Here is a 13,831-nt window from a genome sequence, read left to right as displayed (position 1 = left end):
CACTTTTCCATGCCTTACTTTCCTCATCTATAAAATGGGCATAATAGTACTCTTCATAGAGTTGCTGGGTTATTAAGTGAATTTCTAGAATAGTTCCTGGGGCATAGTAAGTAAGAACTATGCATCAGCTATTAGTATCATTTCTGCTGGAAAATCAAGTTGCTTTAGGTAGTTAGGCTTGTATATTAAGCTTGGTCTGGCACTATCGGACAGCTACAAGTGACTATTTATATTTAAATAAATGAAAACAAAATGCGATTAAAAATCCAACTTTTTAGTTGAACTAGTCACATTTCAAGTACAGGTGGCTGGTGGCTACCATATTAGACAGTTCAGATATAGAAAATTTCCATCACTAGAGAAAGTTCTATTGGACAGTGCTGGTCTAGATTCAAGACACATTCGTAAATATAGGTTATTACATTTTTCAGTGATAAGAATGAAGAGGTGTGTCATTCAGTTCCCATGTTAGAACAAGAGATCATCTGGAAGAAGCAGCAGGGGAAGGAAAAGGACATGGGTGTCAAGAGCCTCGTCTTGTGGATGAAACAAGAACTAAAGGTGGATGGGTACTATGTAAAGTGACTGGTAATACTGATGTAACTGTAACAGGATGGGGGGTGGAAAGTGGAGAGGGCAAAGTGAGTATCTATTGTACTACAGCAGGGAGGTAAATCATCTCTATGATCGATAAACCAAGAAACTGCAGTATAAGAACAGTACTTAGAGCTAGGAAGATAAAAGCAAACTTGTTTGCAAGGGTCCCTTCTGGGGTAAGGGACTGAGGATGGAAAGGGATGGGACAGAGAACTGTTGCTTTTTAAAAAATAATTATTGTGTTTCTGTACTATTTCACATTTTAACCACGTATATATATTTCTTTCATAAAAAGTTATTGCAAAAAGAACAAAACAAGTGATAGAATTTTCAGCATTCTAGCATTTGCGGGAAGAATGTATCTTTTCCAGGGTAACTTCTTCAAGGTTTTTGCTTGACGGAAATCATGATTCTGAGAAGCAAAATGTAGCAAACCACCTCCCCCTCCCCAATACATAATCTGGATGCTCTAAGTGCATCTTGGGAAGAGGAATAAATCTGTTAAGTGCCAACCAAGGTCCTGATGGCTTGGGGGAGACAGAATGTGCCAGTGGGTGGATGTACTGGGACTGTGTGTGCGGGTGAGCAGTTGAGCAAACCTCGGTGGCTCTTGCTTGGGGCCAAGTAACAATTACAGTGAAAGCCCTTTCCAACAATTTCTGAGCACTGGAGAAAAACACAACCCTTGAAGTAGATCTGGAGTCACAGACAGTGTGACGGATTCCCAGAGCTCTGCCACCAGAGAGGCTGAAATGTTTTCGATGCTTGCTGAAGATCAAGGGTGTTTCTGGCCAACTGTGAAATGCTGTGCCCGTGTCAGCACCGTGTACATGCTGCATAGATGCACATTCACTGTGAGGCTACCTTCCCTTGCTTTCCTTTTTAGGAGGGCCAGATTTTATAAATACTGTTTTTACAGATGTAGGAACTGTGATACCAAAAATTTTTTATGGGTGGGTGATCAGAAGGTCATTGCTCAGAAAGATAATCTCTGGCTTTCAAAATATGATTCATATTTGAAAGAGTTAAGCATCAAAATGTTTTAAAATAAAATTTCTCTAAATTGCCTATAAACGGAACCAGGGTTAATATTTTTTTTTTTCAGATAATAGAAAGAGAATATTGGATTCTAAGTCTGGACTCTCACTACTGTTCCTTCAATGATTGACTATATGAACTTTGGAACAGCAATTGTTTAGTTTTCTCATAGACAACATAGAAATAATTAATACCTGATATATAGTCATATATAAAAATATGGATGCATTTACCAATGACTAAATGCCTGATTTACACTAATTTATTCAATTCTTTTAAGAACTTGTCTCCTCATTTTACAAATGAAGGAACTGTGTCTCAGAGAGGTTAAGTTTCTTCCCCCAGGGAACACAGCTAAGAAGGGGTAGAGCTAGGATTCGAACCCGAATGGATCTGACTTCAAAAGATTCACCATGGCATTATGCCTTCTCCTACCCTGCCCTACCTTTTTCACAAGATAATTTACCAAAGTCTGAAGATAAAATCCAGACAATAGCTTATGGATGTACTTTGAAAAGCAAAAAAGAGTTACATTATGATTTTATTCACCGATTACCACAAGACCTCATACGTAATGACTGATGTAACCATCGTTGATATTCTGAAATGACCTCTGAGGACCACTGTAGAGCTTCAGAGGAGCTGGGGAAAGGTGGGAGAGAGCCCAGGCTTTCCTGGAAAGCATCCTTAGGCAAGAACATGAGTTGCAGGGCTGCTGGTTGATTGCACGGCTTCTGTGCATGTTCATAAATATTGATTGTGATTAAACTATTATCATAGTAATGAGGGTAATAATACCTCCTCTAGCCCATCCCACCACACTACTCAAAGTCTCCACCTTTCATTAAACAAAGAGCTGCTGGCACTGCTGGGGAGTTGGGCAAGAGGCAGGGAAATGATCTCTATTAAGCAAAAGCGTTCTGTTCCACGCCCTGATTAGGAGCCGCAGCCTCATTAACAAGGAGAATTTTTCTGTCTCCCGTTGCTCAGGGTACTGTGCTCCGAGACTGGGTCCAGGAAGTGTATGTTCTCATCTCTCTTCTCCCCCCCTGGGGCTTCCGAACAGATGCCTGATTGAAGTAGACCTGTTTTTCTTTCCACTCTCCCTCATTTCTCTCCCAGCACTTCATTCCCAGAGAGGATTTCTGCAAGGCTCAAGGGCCCCTCCAAACCTACCCTTTTAATGCTGCTCAGATTTAACAATGGTTGCATGCTTATTATTTGGCTGGCACGAGGCTAAGTGATTTATTAGTAATTATCCCTCACAGAGGGGGGCATGATGATTATCACCATTTACAGATGAGGAGACTGAGGCTCAGAGAGGTTTAGTGACTTCCTGCAAGATAAAAGCTGGCAGCACCGTGAAGTTGGTACGTGAATGTGGGTCTGTTGGACTCCGGGGTTTGTACCCTCTGAAGGATGCTGAGCTGCTCTTCCATTGCCTATTTACACGGCATCCTCTCATTTTAGGAGAAACTCGGAAGGGCAAATTGGAAAGTTTTAATTTTGTAAAATCTCGAAGCAGGCATGAAGGCTTATTTTTATTTGATTATAAGTGGAGTGGAGGGTGGGTGCTTTGCCCACCTCTGGCATTTTTAGGTTTTGCTTTGCCTTATAAACGTCTCTCAACACTAAGAAGCCCAATCAAACGCAAGCTGGAAGAGACCAAGGACCATGTCTTACTCGTGCCCCTGCTTCCGCATGGCCCGGGTGCGAAGCCAATGAGGCTTGTACCGTCATTACTGAACATTAATGTTTCTGCACGAAGGGACCACCTGTCAGCCCTGCTGCCCTCCTCTTCTCCCCACAGCTGCCTCAGACTGAACTCAAGGATATAGATTGTTTACATCACCGTTGCCAGTGACAACTTGTCTCTTGTAGCCAGCCTAGATCTGCTACAGAGTGGAGAGGTTTTTTTTTTTTTTTTTCTTCTCCCCCCCCTACCCCGCTCAGCTCAGGTAAAGAGTGGGGAAAACAAACACATGGATTGGATAGGAGGTCTGGGTTCTGTGGCGAAACGAGTGGTTCAAGTCATTTTCCTTCCCTGGCCTCAGTTTATACAGCTGCAAAATGGGGTGGCTAGAATGTATCACAACTTCCCAAACTTCCAGCATCAATACCACCTTCCTGATTTGGGCTATTGCCCATGTGCCATCTGTACTCTATTTACTTATTTACTTCATATTTTCCTTTAAATTGGCTCTCTTTTAAAAATACTTAATTATAAAAAGAAACTTGGTGTCACTACCATACATGGAAACTCAATATCACTCTCAATAAGAGAAGCATAAAAATAAATACAACTTAAATATTAGGTTGACATTGTGGAAAAACCCGAGCGAACTTTTTGGCCAAACCAATACAACGATGTTATTACTTCCTAGGTAGGCAGGGTTGCCTGCGGAGGGTGCGGAGTCTGAGGCGTGCCCACTCTCCCTCTTTCTCTTCATTAGACATGAAGATTTGAAATTTTAGAGAAGTGTGAGAGGAAGATAAGTCCTCAAAGGAAACTTTCTCCTTGATAGAAGGATAAGGAAGAAAATAAAATTTAAAAATAACCCTCTCACAATTTGATTGGTGCTATTTAATACTGAGTTGTTGCCGCATCTAACATTCTCTCAGGTAACGTGTGGTATATATCCCATGCTTGGAAAACACTCAGTGATATGCTAGGGAAAAGGCTGTCAAAAAGAAGGAGGAGGAGAAGGAGAGGAGGAAGGGGAAGAAGGAGAAGCAACAGCCTTGTTTGGCAGAGTTTGCCAATTTCCATGGTGCAAATACTTTGACTCTGGTCGATTTTAAGCTACCAACAGGACATCACTAAATCTGGACGTGAAAAGAGTTGCAAAGAATTGGCTCTGAACAGCAGGTAGGAACTGAGCACATCACCGGAAACACTGGACCAGAAAATCTCTGAAGTTGCTTCTGTTGTATGTACTCTAGATAGTAACTTCCAGATAACAGAGATAAGGTCTTTTTTTTTTTTTTTTTTTTAAGTCTTTCCCCATCTACAGCTCTAGCTCAATAATTTACATAGAGCAGTCATTTAAAACATGGTAGCTGATTAACTGATTCTAATACTCAGTGATATAACCACAGGAACAACCACAATCATAACAATATTAAAACAAGTATTGAATGCTTATCCCATTCCAGGTATATAATATTTTTCTCACTTACTTCTAACAATACCACATAATATAGGTCTTATTATTATTCCCAGTTTATAGGTCAGTAAACTAAGGTAAGCAGTCAATTAATCCGTCCAAGATTACACCCCGGTAAGGGGCAGAACTGGAAAAGCAAGTAACCTTGGTGCATGTTGAAATAAACCTGGTTCAACTTAACATATGCTTGGAAAATGGGACCTTCAATTCTGGTAAAACACCTATTTTGATTAATAGAGAGGTATTCTAGAGACTATGTATGCATGCAAAGTTCTTGAAGAATTAAAGTAAAGCATGAAATGCTAAAAGCACGCTAAACTTAACGGAAAATGTCTTTGATGAATCAAATTTTTGAATATGAGAATGTGCTGAAATAGAAGTTGTAAGAGAGTTTTGGTTGATCCTGTTACGGATAATAGTTTGGGTTGCTTAGGAGAAATGATACTATGCTAAGGACTGAACCAGTGAGAAAACTGTTGGTTAAAAGCACTAGGGTCATTTAAACCTTCCGACAGGTTTAAGTTGAAGGAAGGTTAAGAATGGCTATTTATGGGGCCCTCACAACATGGCAGGTACCATGCAAGGCCAATGCTCTCTTTGTATCTATTTGTCCCCTCGACTCCCTGAAGCAGGTATTAGCATCCCCACTCTAAAGTTGAAGAAACTGACTCACAAATGTTCAATAATGTGCTCACATGTCTGTAAGTCTGGGCTTCACAATCACATCTCTCCCTCTACCTTTCTGGTGATAAGCTTCCCACTGCATGTGGCTCGGAGGTCAGGTCAGAATCTCTATCTTTTAATTTCGGAACAATTATTTCCTGTTTGAAGCCGTGTACATGTTCGTTAGGTATTTCTTTCATAGCTGACATTTCTACGACCCTGTAGTTCAGCGCCTCACAGCCTAAAGAAAATACTGTGTCTGTCTTACGTTCATTTTGAATGACATTTATATGTTTGCTAAAGAATATTAAGGGAAATGGTTGACTTTGGATGCTTTTTTTTTTTTTTTCCTTCTGAAAGCTTCTGAAGCGTTGCCTTGGACAGCAGGTATGTTAATTGTCAGCTGTGTTTTCAAGGCATGAACTGGAAAGAAAGATGATGTCCTACTAGGTGATAAAATTATCTGTCATAGACCCCAAAGTGGATGTCAAGTTCTGAAAAACTGGGGAGTGGCTGATGAAAGAAGTCTGTAGAAGACGTGGCAGATCAGTGCTTTATAGTTCTTGAGCGTTTCAGGGTCCGGTGTTTTTGTTTGGTCCATGTGAACAAAATACATTAGACGACATAAGTCTTGCCTTCCACTGGTGGCTCGAAGCTTCAAAATTAGAAGACCACAAACCCAACTCCAGCTTGTAGCAGGTAGCTGGTCTATGACCTCTCTTAACTTCTCCATTGGGATCAATTTTCATAATGTTCCCATGTAAACCCTCAACTTCCATAACCACAGGCAAGGTCCTTCATGACCAGGCTCCAGACTAGCTCCTTAACTCCATCTCTGTCATTTTCCTCCTTTTGCTCTGGCCTTGCCCTGAGTCACAATGAACTGCCCGTTTCCAGAATGTACTAGACCTTCCCTTTCTTCTCCAAGTCTTGGTACCTTGGAACATTCTTTGTTTTCTTCTTTGCCAGGTGAAATTTTACTCATCTGTTAGATCTCAGCTCAAATGCCTTTCCTCCATGTCCTCCCAGATGAGGTTGGGTCCCTTTGGGCTATGGTTCCATTGCATCAGCTACTTCTCTCTTTCTGAATAATTGCCATGCTTGTAAATTACTTGATGAGAATATGTCTCCCTCATGAGAATGTACAATAAAAGGCATTGTCCTTCTCATTCAGTGCTAAGATTCCAGTGCCCAGCAAATAGTAGGAACTCCACAAACATGTGTTGAACAGAGTAGCATATAATGAAAGATTATGTGGAAAGCGTAAAGGAAGTGGGGAGATTCTGGATGTCTACTCCTTTAGTTTTACTGCAAAACTGATTGGCTGGTGGGTAAATTATAAAATATTTTTGCTGGTAAGATGTGAAAAATAGATGATTCTTTCCCTCAGGAATGATCACAGTTAGTGGATGGTTCTGGGAAGAGTCACTAATTGACTTCATCTCCGGGTTTCTGGGCTTCTATGAGGACTAACATTCTGGCGACAATAAAGCAGTAAATCTAAGGTGGAACCTCAGAAGCTGTGTGACTTTGGACACATTACTCAACTTCCCTCATCTGTAAAATGGGGATAATCATCATATCTATTACATAGGCTGTTTGTGAGGATCTGATGAGAAAATGCATGTAAATCACTTAGCACAGTACCTGGCACATAGTATGTTCAATAAATGTAAGTGTTTACTACCATGGTTGGTGCTTCTGTCCAAGGCAGCCACCTCCACTCTGAAGTGTAGAAGCCAAATGACTTGAATCACATGATTTCAGCATCTGATAATTTGATGAGGTTACCCTCTGAGGGTGAACCAAGACCTCTCTGTCTACACCGCCATCACCAGCCCACACTATAAAAAAGCCATTTCTCCCATGCTGGGCATTCCCTGAGGCCACAGCAAAAATGGAACACCATCAGAGATAACACTAACAAATCACTATCAACACACACCCGACTCTACCATTTGAACTGCTTCCTGACCAAAATGTTCTGTGGACAGAAGTGAATTCCCTTGATCCAGTTCTGGCCTTTGACCAAGGTGGCAGTCTTGTTCTCTGGCCTGTCATCAAGAGCTCTGCACCGGGACTTCCCTGGAAGTCCAGTGGTTAAGACTTCGCCTTCCAATGCAGGGGGTGCGGGTTTGATCCCTGGTCGGGGAGCTAAGATCCCACATGCCTCCCAGCCAAAAAACTAAAACATAAAACAGAAGCAATATTGTAACGAATTCAATAAAGACTTTCAAAATGGTCCACATAAATAAAAATCTTAAAAAAAAAAAAAAGAGCTCTGCACCAAAGCAGTCCGTGCTGCTTGATCTACACTGACACCAGCACTGGTCTCGGATTCTAGTAGGAAAAGAAGCATGTCTACTTCATTTCATTTCTAAGTGGCAGAACAATTAAAATGCTGGCAAAAAGAAAAAAGAAAGGGTGAATGAGGGTAATTTGAGACCTAGGAGAACGGACAGACCATGGGATTTGGGTCCCTGAGAGCCCTAACATGGGTTTTATTCTTCCTGAACCGAGTGGCTTCCACGCTATGTTGTGACCATCTCAAATGGATGTGGATGATGGAGGGATCTTAGGTAAATTCTAGGGGGCTTCAGGGAATTTGATGTAATTGTTCTATCTGCTAGGGGCAGATAGAGCATCCTCCCACATTTTCACTTTTTTTTGGAGGCTCCAGAGTTTAGAGGGAGACAGGAGGCTACTCGAGCTGGAGGCCTTTCCCTCTTGGAGCCTCAGTTCCATCATCTGCAGGACAGCCTTGTTGGAGTGGGATTACTCAGAGGATTCAACGAGAAAAAATATATTTAAAGCACTTAGCCCAGTGCCAGGCACTTAACAAGTGCTTAAAGGATAGGAGCTGAAGCTCTTGTAGCTATTTTGCACTTCCGAATTCATCTAACATAGCCACTGAGGGGAACTAAAAGCCAAAGGGTGGTCCCGTGTTCCAGGTCACACCACTCCTTGAGGAGGGGCAGAGCTGGGGTCCTGTCCCAGGTCTCCCCACACCACGATGCCTTTTTGCGCGGTATCCCACCGACTCTCAGGACTCATTCAGCTCAGCTGAGCTCTTGATACATCACGGTTCTCGAGCCTTCCACCTTTGCCTCCTCCAATTGAATCTTTACCCTCAACGTCCACTCAATCCCTAAATCCCGTTTGTGCTCCTTTCAAAATGTTCTGCAAAAATGCCTCCTGCTTTCCTGCCACATGGCCACTGTAGCTGCTGTTCTGTCCAGAAGGTTCTCCCCTCCTCTTTACCAATGGCTGGCCCCTTTAAGTTTCGGCCCCCACGTCTCCTCCTTGGAGAGACCGTCCAGGACCATCGTGGCTGAAGGAATGCCGCGCCCCACCCACTCCCTTCTCTCTGTCTCTAGTTTGTGGTCTGTACTGCAGTGTCTGACTCTACAATTTTTTTTCCTTTTTAATTCCGTCTCCTTTCCTAAATGTAAGCTCCAAAAGGACAGAGAACACGTCGTCCTTGCTCACTGCTGCGTCTCTAGCACCTGGCACAATCCACAACTCATAGGTGCTTGGTAAATATATGTTGGGTGAATGAATGAACGAACGAACAAACAGATTCCAGAGACAGCGTATTTGGTAACACCTGGATAGGACCGAGGAAAGGATTTAAACTTGCTGGGAGGGCGACCTGGATACCTGCTTGTCCCCCCTTCTTGGCCTCCTAAAAGAACAGTGCGAGACTACCCACAAAGACAGGGACTCTTCCAAGCACGCAACCCACACAGAAGCACGTCTTGCAGTTGGGGGGGTGGGGGGAATGGGCGGATAGTTGCTAATTGTGACTTCCAACTGCTCTGATATTTCAAAAGTTCGAAAGGCGAACCTCCCTAAATCCCAGGCTGCTACTGCTGCTGGAGCTGGGGATGGAGGAGAGGAGGGGTGCACTTGGGCGCCTCTCGGGCTGGCACAGAGAAGCCACATCTCCTCCTCCCTCCTCCCCCCCAGCTCCTCTCCAAGAGAGGAAGCAATGCAGATGGAGACGAGAAATAAATATTCCTGCCTGCTCTGTGCCACTGCAGACGTTTTCCAAAATGTCTGGCTTGGACCACGAAATCAAGCCCACCCAGGAAAGGAGGCGCTCAGCAGGAGAAAGAGGGGGAAAGGGTGGCATATTTGTCAGTACTTGTCAGCTTTCTGGGGGGCAGAGCACACGGCTCAGACTTGGCAGCCCCGCTGAGGTGGGGACATGGTAAGTGCACAGTAATACTTGAAGAATTGAATCAGAAATGGGAGCGGAGTGAAGGAGATCCTGCCAGCGTGTCGGCACCATCTCTATGCCTTTGTCCGGGGTCCCAGGACCCACAGCTGGTTCTCTCATCCTCGATTTCAAGGCTCTTTCCGCAATACCTGCTGCTTCCGCTCTCCCCTTACACCTCCACCCCTCTCTGGGGTAATTAATACCACTGGGCTGCAGGAAGTCTTCAAAGGCCCTTTAGAATTTGGGCAGGAGCTCCGGATCCACGTGTGGAGAAGTTCCTGCCACCTCTCAGCAGGGCTCGCCTTCTCCAACGCTGGAACACCAGCAGGGATGAGAACACAGGCTGCAAATGATAAGTGGGTGCTTTTGGCCTTGGGGGAGCCAAGTACGTGGGAGAAGTGTCACTAAGGAAGGGAAGTCACAGGCCCAGCAACAGCCCCGAAGTGTTCCGTGGTTATGGGGACTTCACGAGGCAGGCTGTGCGGCTGTAAAATGTCTCCGAAAAGGGAGATGAGAGGATGAGAATTTCGGCTTGAAAACTCCTGCATGGGCTACGCTAGGTCTTCTTTGTTTCTAATCCTCCCGTGAGAATCTCCCTGGCCCCATGTCCTTGATATCGCCGCCCCCCGCTGCCACCTTTCACTAGTTCCCTTGGAAGGTCGGGAATTAGGGTGGGCCCTTGGCGGATTGAATTCTGCTCGAGAAAGAGCAGAGGGGCTTTTCTGGTTTGCACTGGTTCAAATCCAGTGCAGTAAAAACAGTTGCTCAAAATGAAGACTCAAAGAAAGTGGTATCTTTTGTGGGTGTCAGGGGAATGTTTTCCAGAAAAGCTGCCTTTAATTCTGCCTCTTTCTACCATTTCCATGACTTCACTGAGGAATGAAAGATTTTCTAATATTTCCCACTCATGTGCCCTGAATCCTTCTTTATGAATCTTCCCTACTCATTTGCCCATCTGCCTTCTAGTGACAGGCAATTGCCAGCTGAATCCCACTCTCTCCAGGAAGCTGTTCAGTGGTGGGGAGAAGCTGGCAGAAGACCTGGGTTCCTGTCCCCATTCTTCCCATTGCTGTGTGACCTTAGACAGATTACTCCCCCTCTCTGTCCCTTGTTTTTTTTTTGTTTGTCAAAGAAGTGGGTTGGATACGTTTCCTTTCAGCTCTGACACATTACGGGTGGTTCTACTGAGTGAATCAAATAGAATTCCTATTGTCACCATCCTCTTCCCACCCCACCTTTGCCAATAAATTCCAGAGACCAAGGCCATCACACTTCCAGGATTGAGTTCAATCCTTATAGTTGGGAAGGTCAGAGCTGTATAGCAAAACAAGCTGGGCATGTAGATAATGTGCATACACATACAATCTAAAAATTGTTTTGAATGTTTTCTGTCTACATTTCCCTTAATTCCCAGGAAATCTAATGTGTGGGTTAGGGAAAGACCAAAGTAGGGGTATATTTGGGAAGAACTTATGTGCATGGCATGTATGTTTGCATTGTATAATAATTATCTTAGTTATCTTTTATTAATAATAGCTGCTGGGACTTCCCTGGTGGTACAGTGGTTAAGAATCTGCCTGCCAATGCAGGGGACATGGGTTTGAGCCCTGGTCCGGGAAGATCACACATGCCACGGAGCAGCTAAGCCCGTGTGCCACAACTACTGAGCCTGCGCTCTGGAGCCCGCAAGCCACAACTATGGAACCTCAGTGCCACAACTACAGAAACTCAGTGCCACAACTGATGAAGCCTGCGTGCCTAGAGCCCATGCTCTGCAACAAAGAGAGGCCACCACAATGAGAAGCCCGCGCACCGCAGCGAAGAGTGGCCCCCTCTCGCCGCAACTAGAGAAAGCCCACGTGCAGCAATGAAGACCCAATGCAGCCAAAAATTAAAAAAAAAAAAAAAAAAAAAGCTGCCATTTATTGAGGACCATGCTAAGCTCTTCCACTCTCATTATTATCCTCACAATAGCTCATCAAGGAAGATATTATCTACTCCCCACTCCTATACAACATTGGTAGTTGACCACAAGTAACACACATATACATAAACCAAAAACAGAAGGACATAATGGCATGCCTCCTACAAACCAAAATCAAAACCAAACTCAGGCTCAGAGAGGATGAGACACCTCTCTAGATCACACAGCTGGTTAAGATAGGTAATGGGATTTGAATCCGGTTCTGCTGGATTCCAAAGATGATCATGTGCTACTCCCTGGCCCGTGCTGGGCTTTGCCTTGGCGTTCAATGCCTCTCTAGGAGATTCTTCATCTTCTAGAACAGATGTTTTAAAGACCCATAGATAGTAAGGCTGCTTTAAAGACCCATAGATAGTGGGTCCTAAATTGATCGCCTTTCTTACGGCACTGTTAGAGGAAAACAGCTGGTCTTAGAGCCAGCAAGAACCCTGCTATCAGAAAGGGCAAGAAAGCACACAGCCGCAGGGCCTGCCTAGCACAGAAGGATGGGAGAACTGGGCCCCTGAGGCAGCCCATTTACAGCGACCATCTCCACTGATCACTTACCTACAGAGAACTAGGCTGGCTTCTGCCCACGACCTAACTCACTTCCATGCACATGCCCAGTTCTGGCACAGAATTAGAGCTCTCCAGAACGTGTACAGATTGGATCATCTGCTCCAGAGGTTGTGAACTCCAGTGTCCCCAAGCCCAGGCAGGTAGGGGAATGAGCGGAACAGCCAGGAGGGGGGTTACAGGAAACTGGCAAACACATGTCTGGTCTGTGCAGACTACTTGACTGAGCTCCAGTAGACTGTTGCAATGCACACGTGCAGACCCAGGGCTGCCGACCGTTCACTTCGTGAGGAAACCCTGGGATACAGACACCTCTGAATCCTCCTGCTGCTTAAATGTGGGCAACTAATTCAGTAAAGAAAAGTGTACCTGACGCAGTGAGGACCAAATAAAACCTATTTACAAGCTCTATCTGACTTGTAGGTCTCCACTGGTAACCTCTAAAATTAAATTTCCTCATTTTCAGGAAACGGTAGCCGGGAAACATTAAATGGTCTCCCTGAGATAGCTCAGGTGGGCGTAGCCGGCAACCCTTTCTTTGGATACATACATATAGAGACGTACGTGTGTGTGTCTATGTACGTGCTTATACACACATACATATTATATATTCACAAATTAAATAGGAATGATTTTGGATTACCTGTTGTCATGAAATGTTCTGCTTATTTCCCTGTGTTCTTATTATACATTGGTAGTTGACTGCAATGAACAGATATTCACAAACCCAAACCAAAATGACACAATAGCTCCCCTCCCCACACCCAAACCCAAACCCCAACTAGAACAAAAACCAGGAAAGAAAGCAGCTCTTTACTTACGGTAAATGACAAAAAAGAAGAAAACAAAGTCCCCTCGTCATATCTGGATAATTTTGCCAGCACTCCTTCCAGGATTGTAACAAACTAGTAAAAGAGCAGAAAGGAAAAAGAATGATTACTTCAAACGACGATTGTTCACAAGAAAGAGCAACATTTCCCAACCGCTTAGAGACCAGCAATGAGCCCTTGATCATTTTTAAGTTCTATTATTTGGTTCCCGTCTTTGGGGAAAGGAATAGACTGCCTTTACACAGAAATATCTGACTTATTCGGCTTTCTCTTCATTATTATGTGATTGCAAATATAGAGCGTTACAGAAGTGCAAAGTGACAAAATATTATTGAGTTGCGTATAGCATGCGATATTATTAAATGCACTTTTCAAAATCCAAAACTGTGCAAAGCAGTTTTTACGTTACATATTAGCACTACATTTAATCCAATCTATTTTTATTTGTATTTTATCAGTAATTTGGGGGAAACAGAAGTTTAGCACTGGCAAATATAAATGTCTTCCCATTCAGCATTACTTAGTTAAAATTCTATAATTCATGAGGGTGACTGAAATAGCTTTATCTGACTTTTATGTTTTATTATGACTCTCACTGCATGTGAAACTAGCGGAAAGGGGGTTTTCATGATGGCAGAATTCCTTATTACCGTTTAACTTTCTGTTCTTAAAAACCTAACTTTGTCGGAGATAAAAAACAAAACAAATATTTCCTGCATAACCTAGAGCAACATTTAGGGACAAATTCTTATTAAGGTAACATATGCCACTTCAT

The 13,831-nt window shown here is 43.6% G+C and overlaps 1 protein-coding gene across 14 annotated transcripts in view; it reads right to left on the bottom strand.

The window, feature by feature from the left end:
* The window catches only part of CADPS (calcium dependent secretion activator), a 482,411-nt gene that overhangs the window by 57,089 nt on the left and 411,491 nt on the right, over positions 1-13,831 (bottom strand). For all 14 annotated transcript variants that reach the window (XM_057554533.1, XM_057554534.1, XM_057554535.1 and 11 more), the window contains one exon: positions 13,048-13,131. In XM_057554533.1, the coding sequence (XP_057410516.1) occupies positions 13,048-13,131 (84 nt within the window). The remainder of the gene's footprint in view (positions 1-13,047; positions 13,132-13,831) is intronic.

Source organism: Balaenoptera acutorostrata, chromosome 10 (genome assembly GCF_949987535.1).
Source record: "Balaenoptera acutorostrata chromosome 10, mBalAcu1.1, whole genome shotgun sequence".
NCBI lineage: Eukaryota > Metazoa > Chordata > Mammalia > Artiodactyla > Balaenopteridae > Balaenoptera > Balaenoptera acutorostrata.
This window is presented reverse-complemented; position numbering and strand designations above follow the sequence as displayed.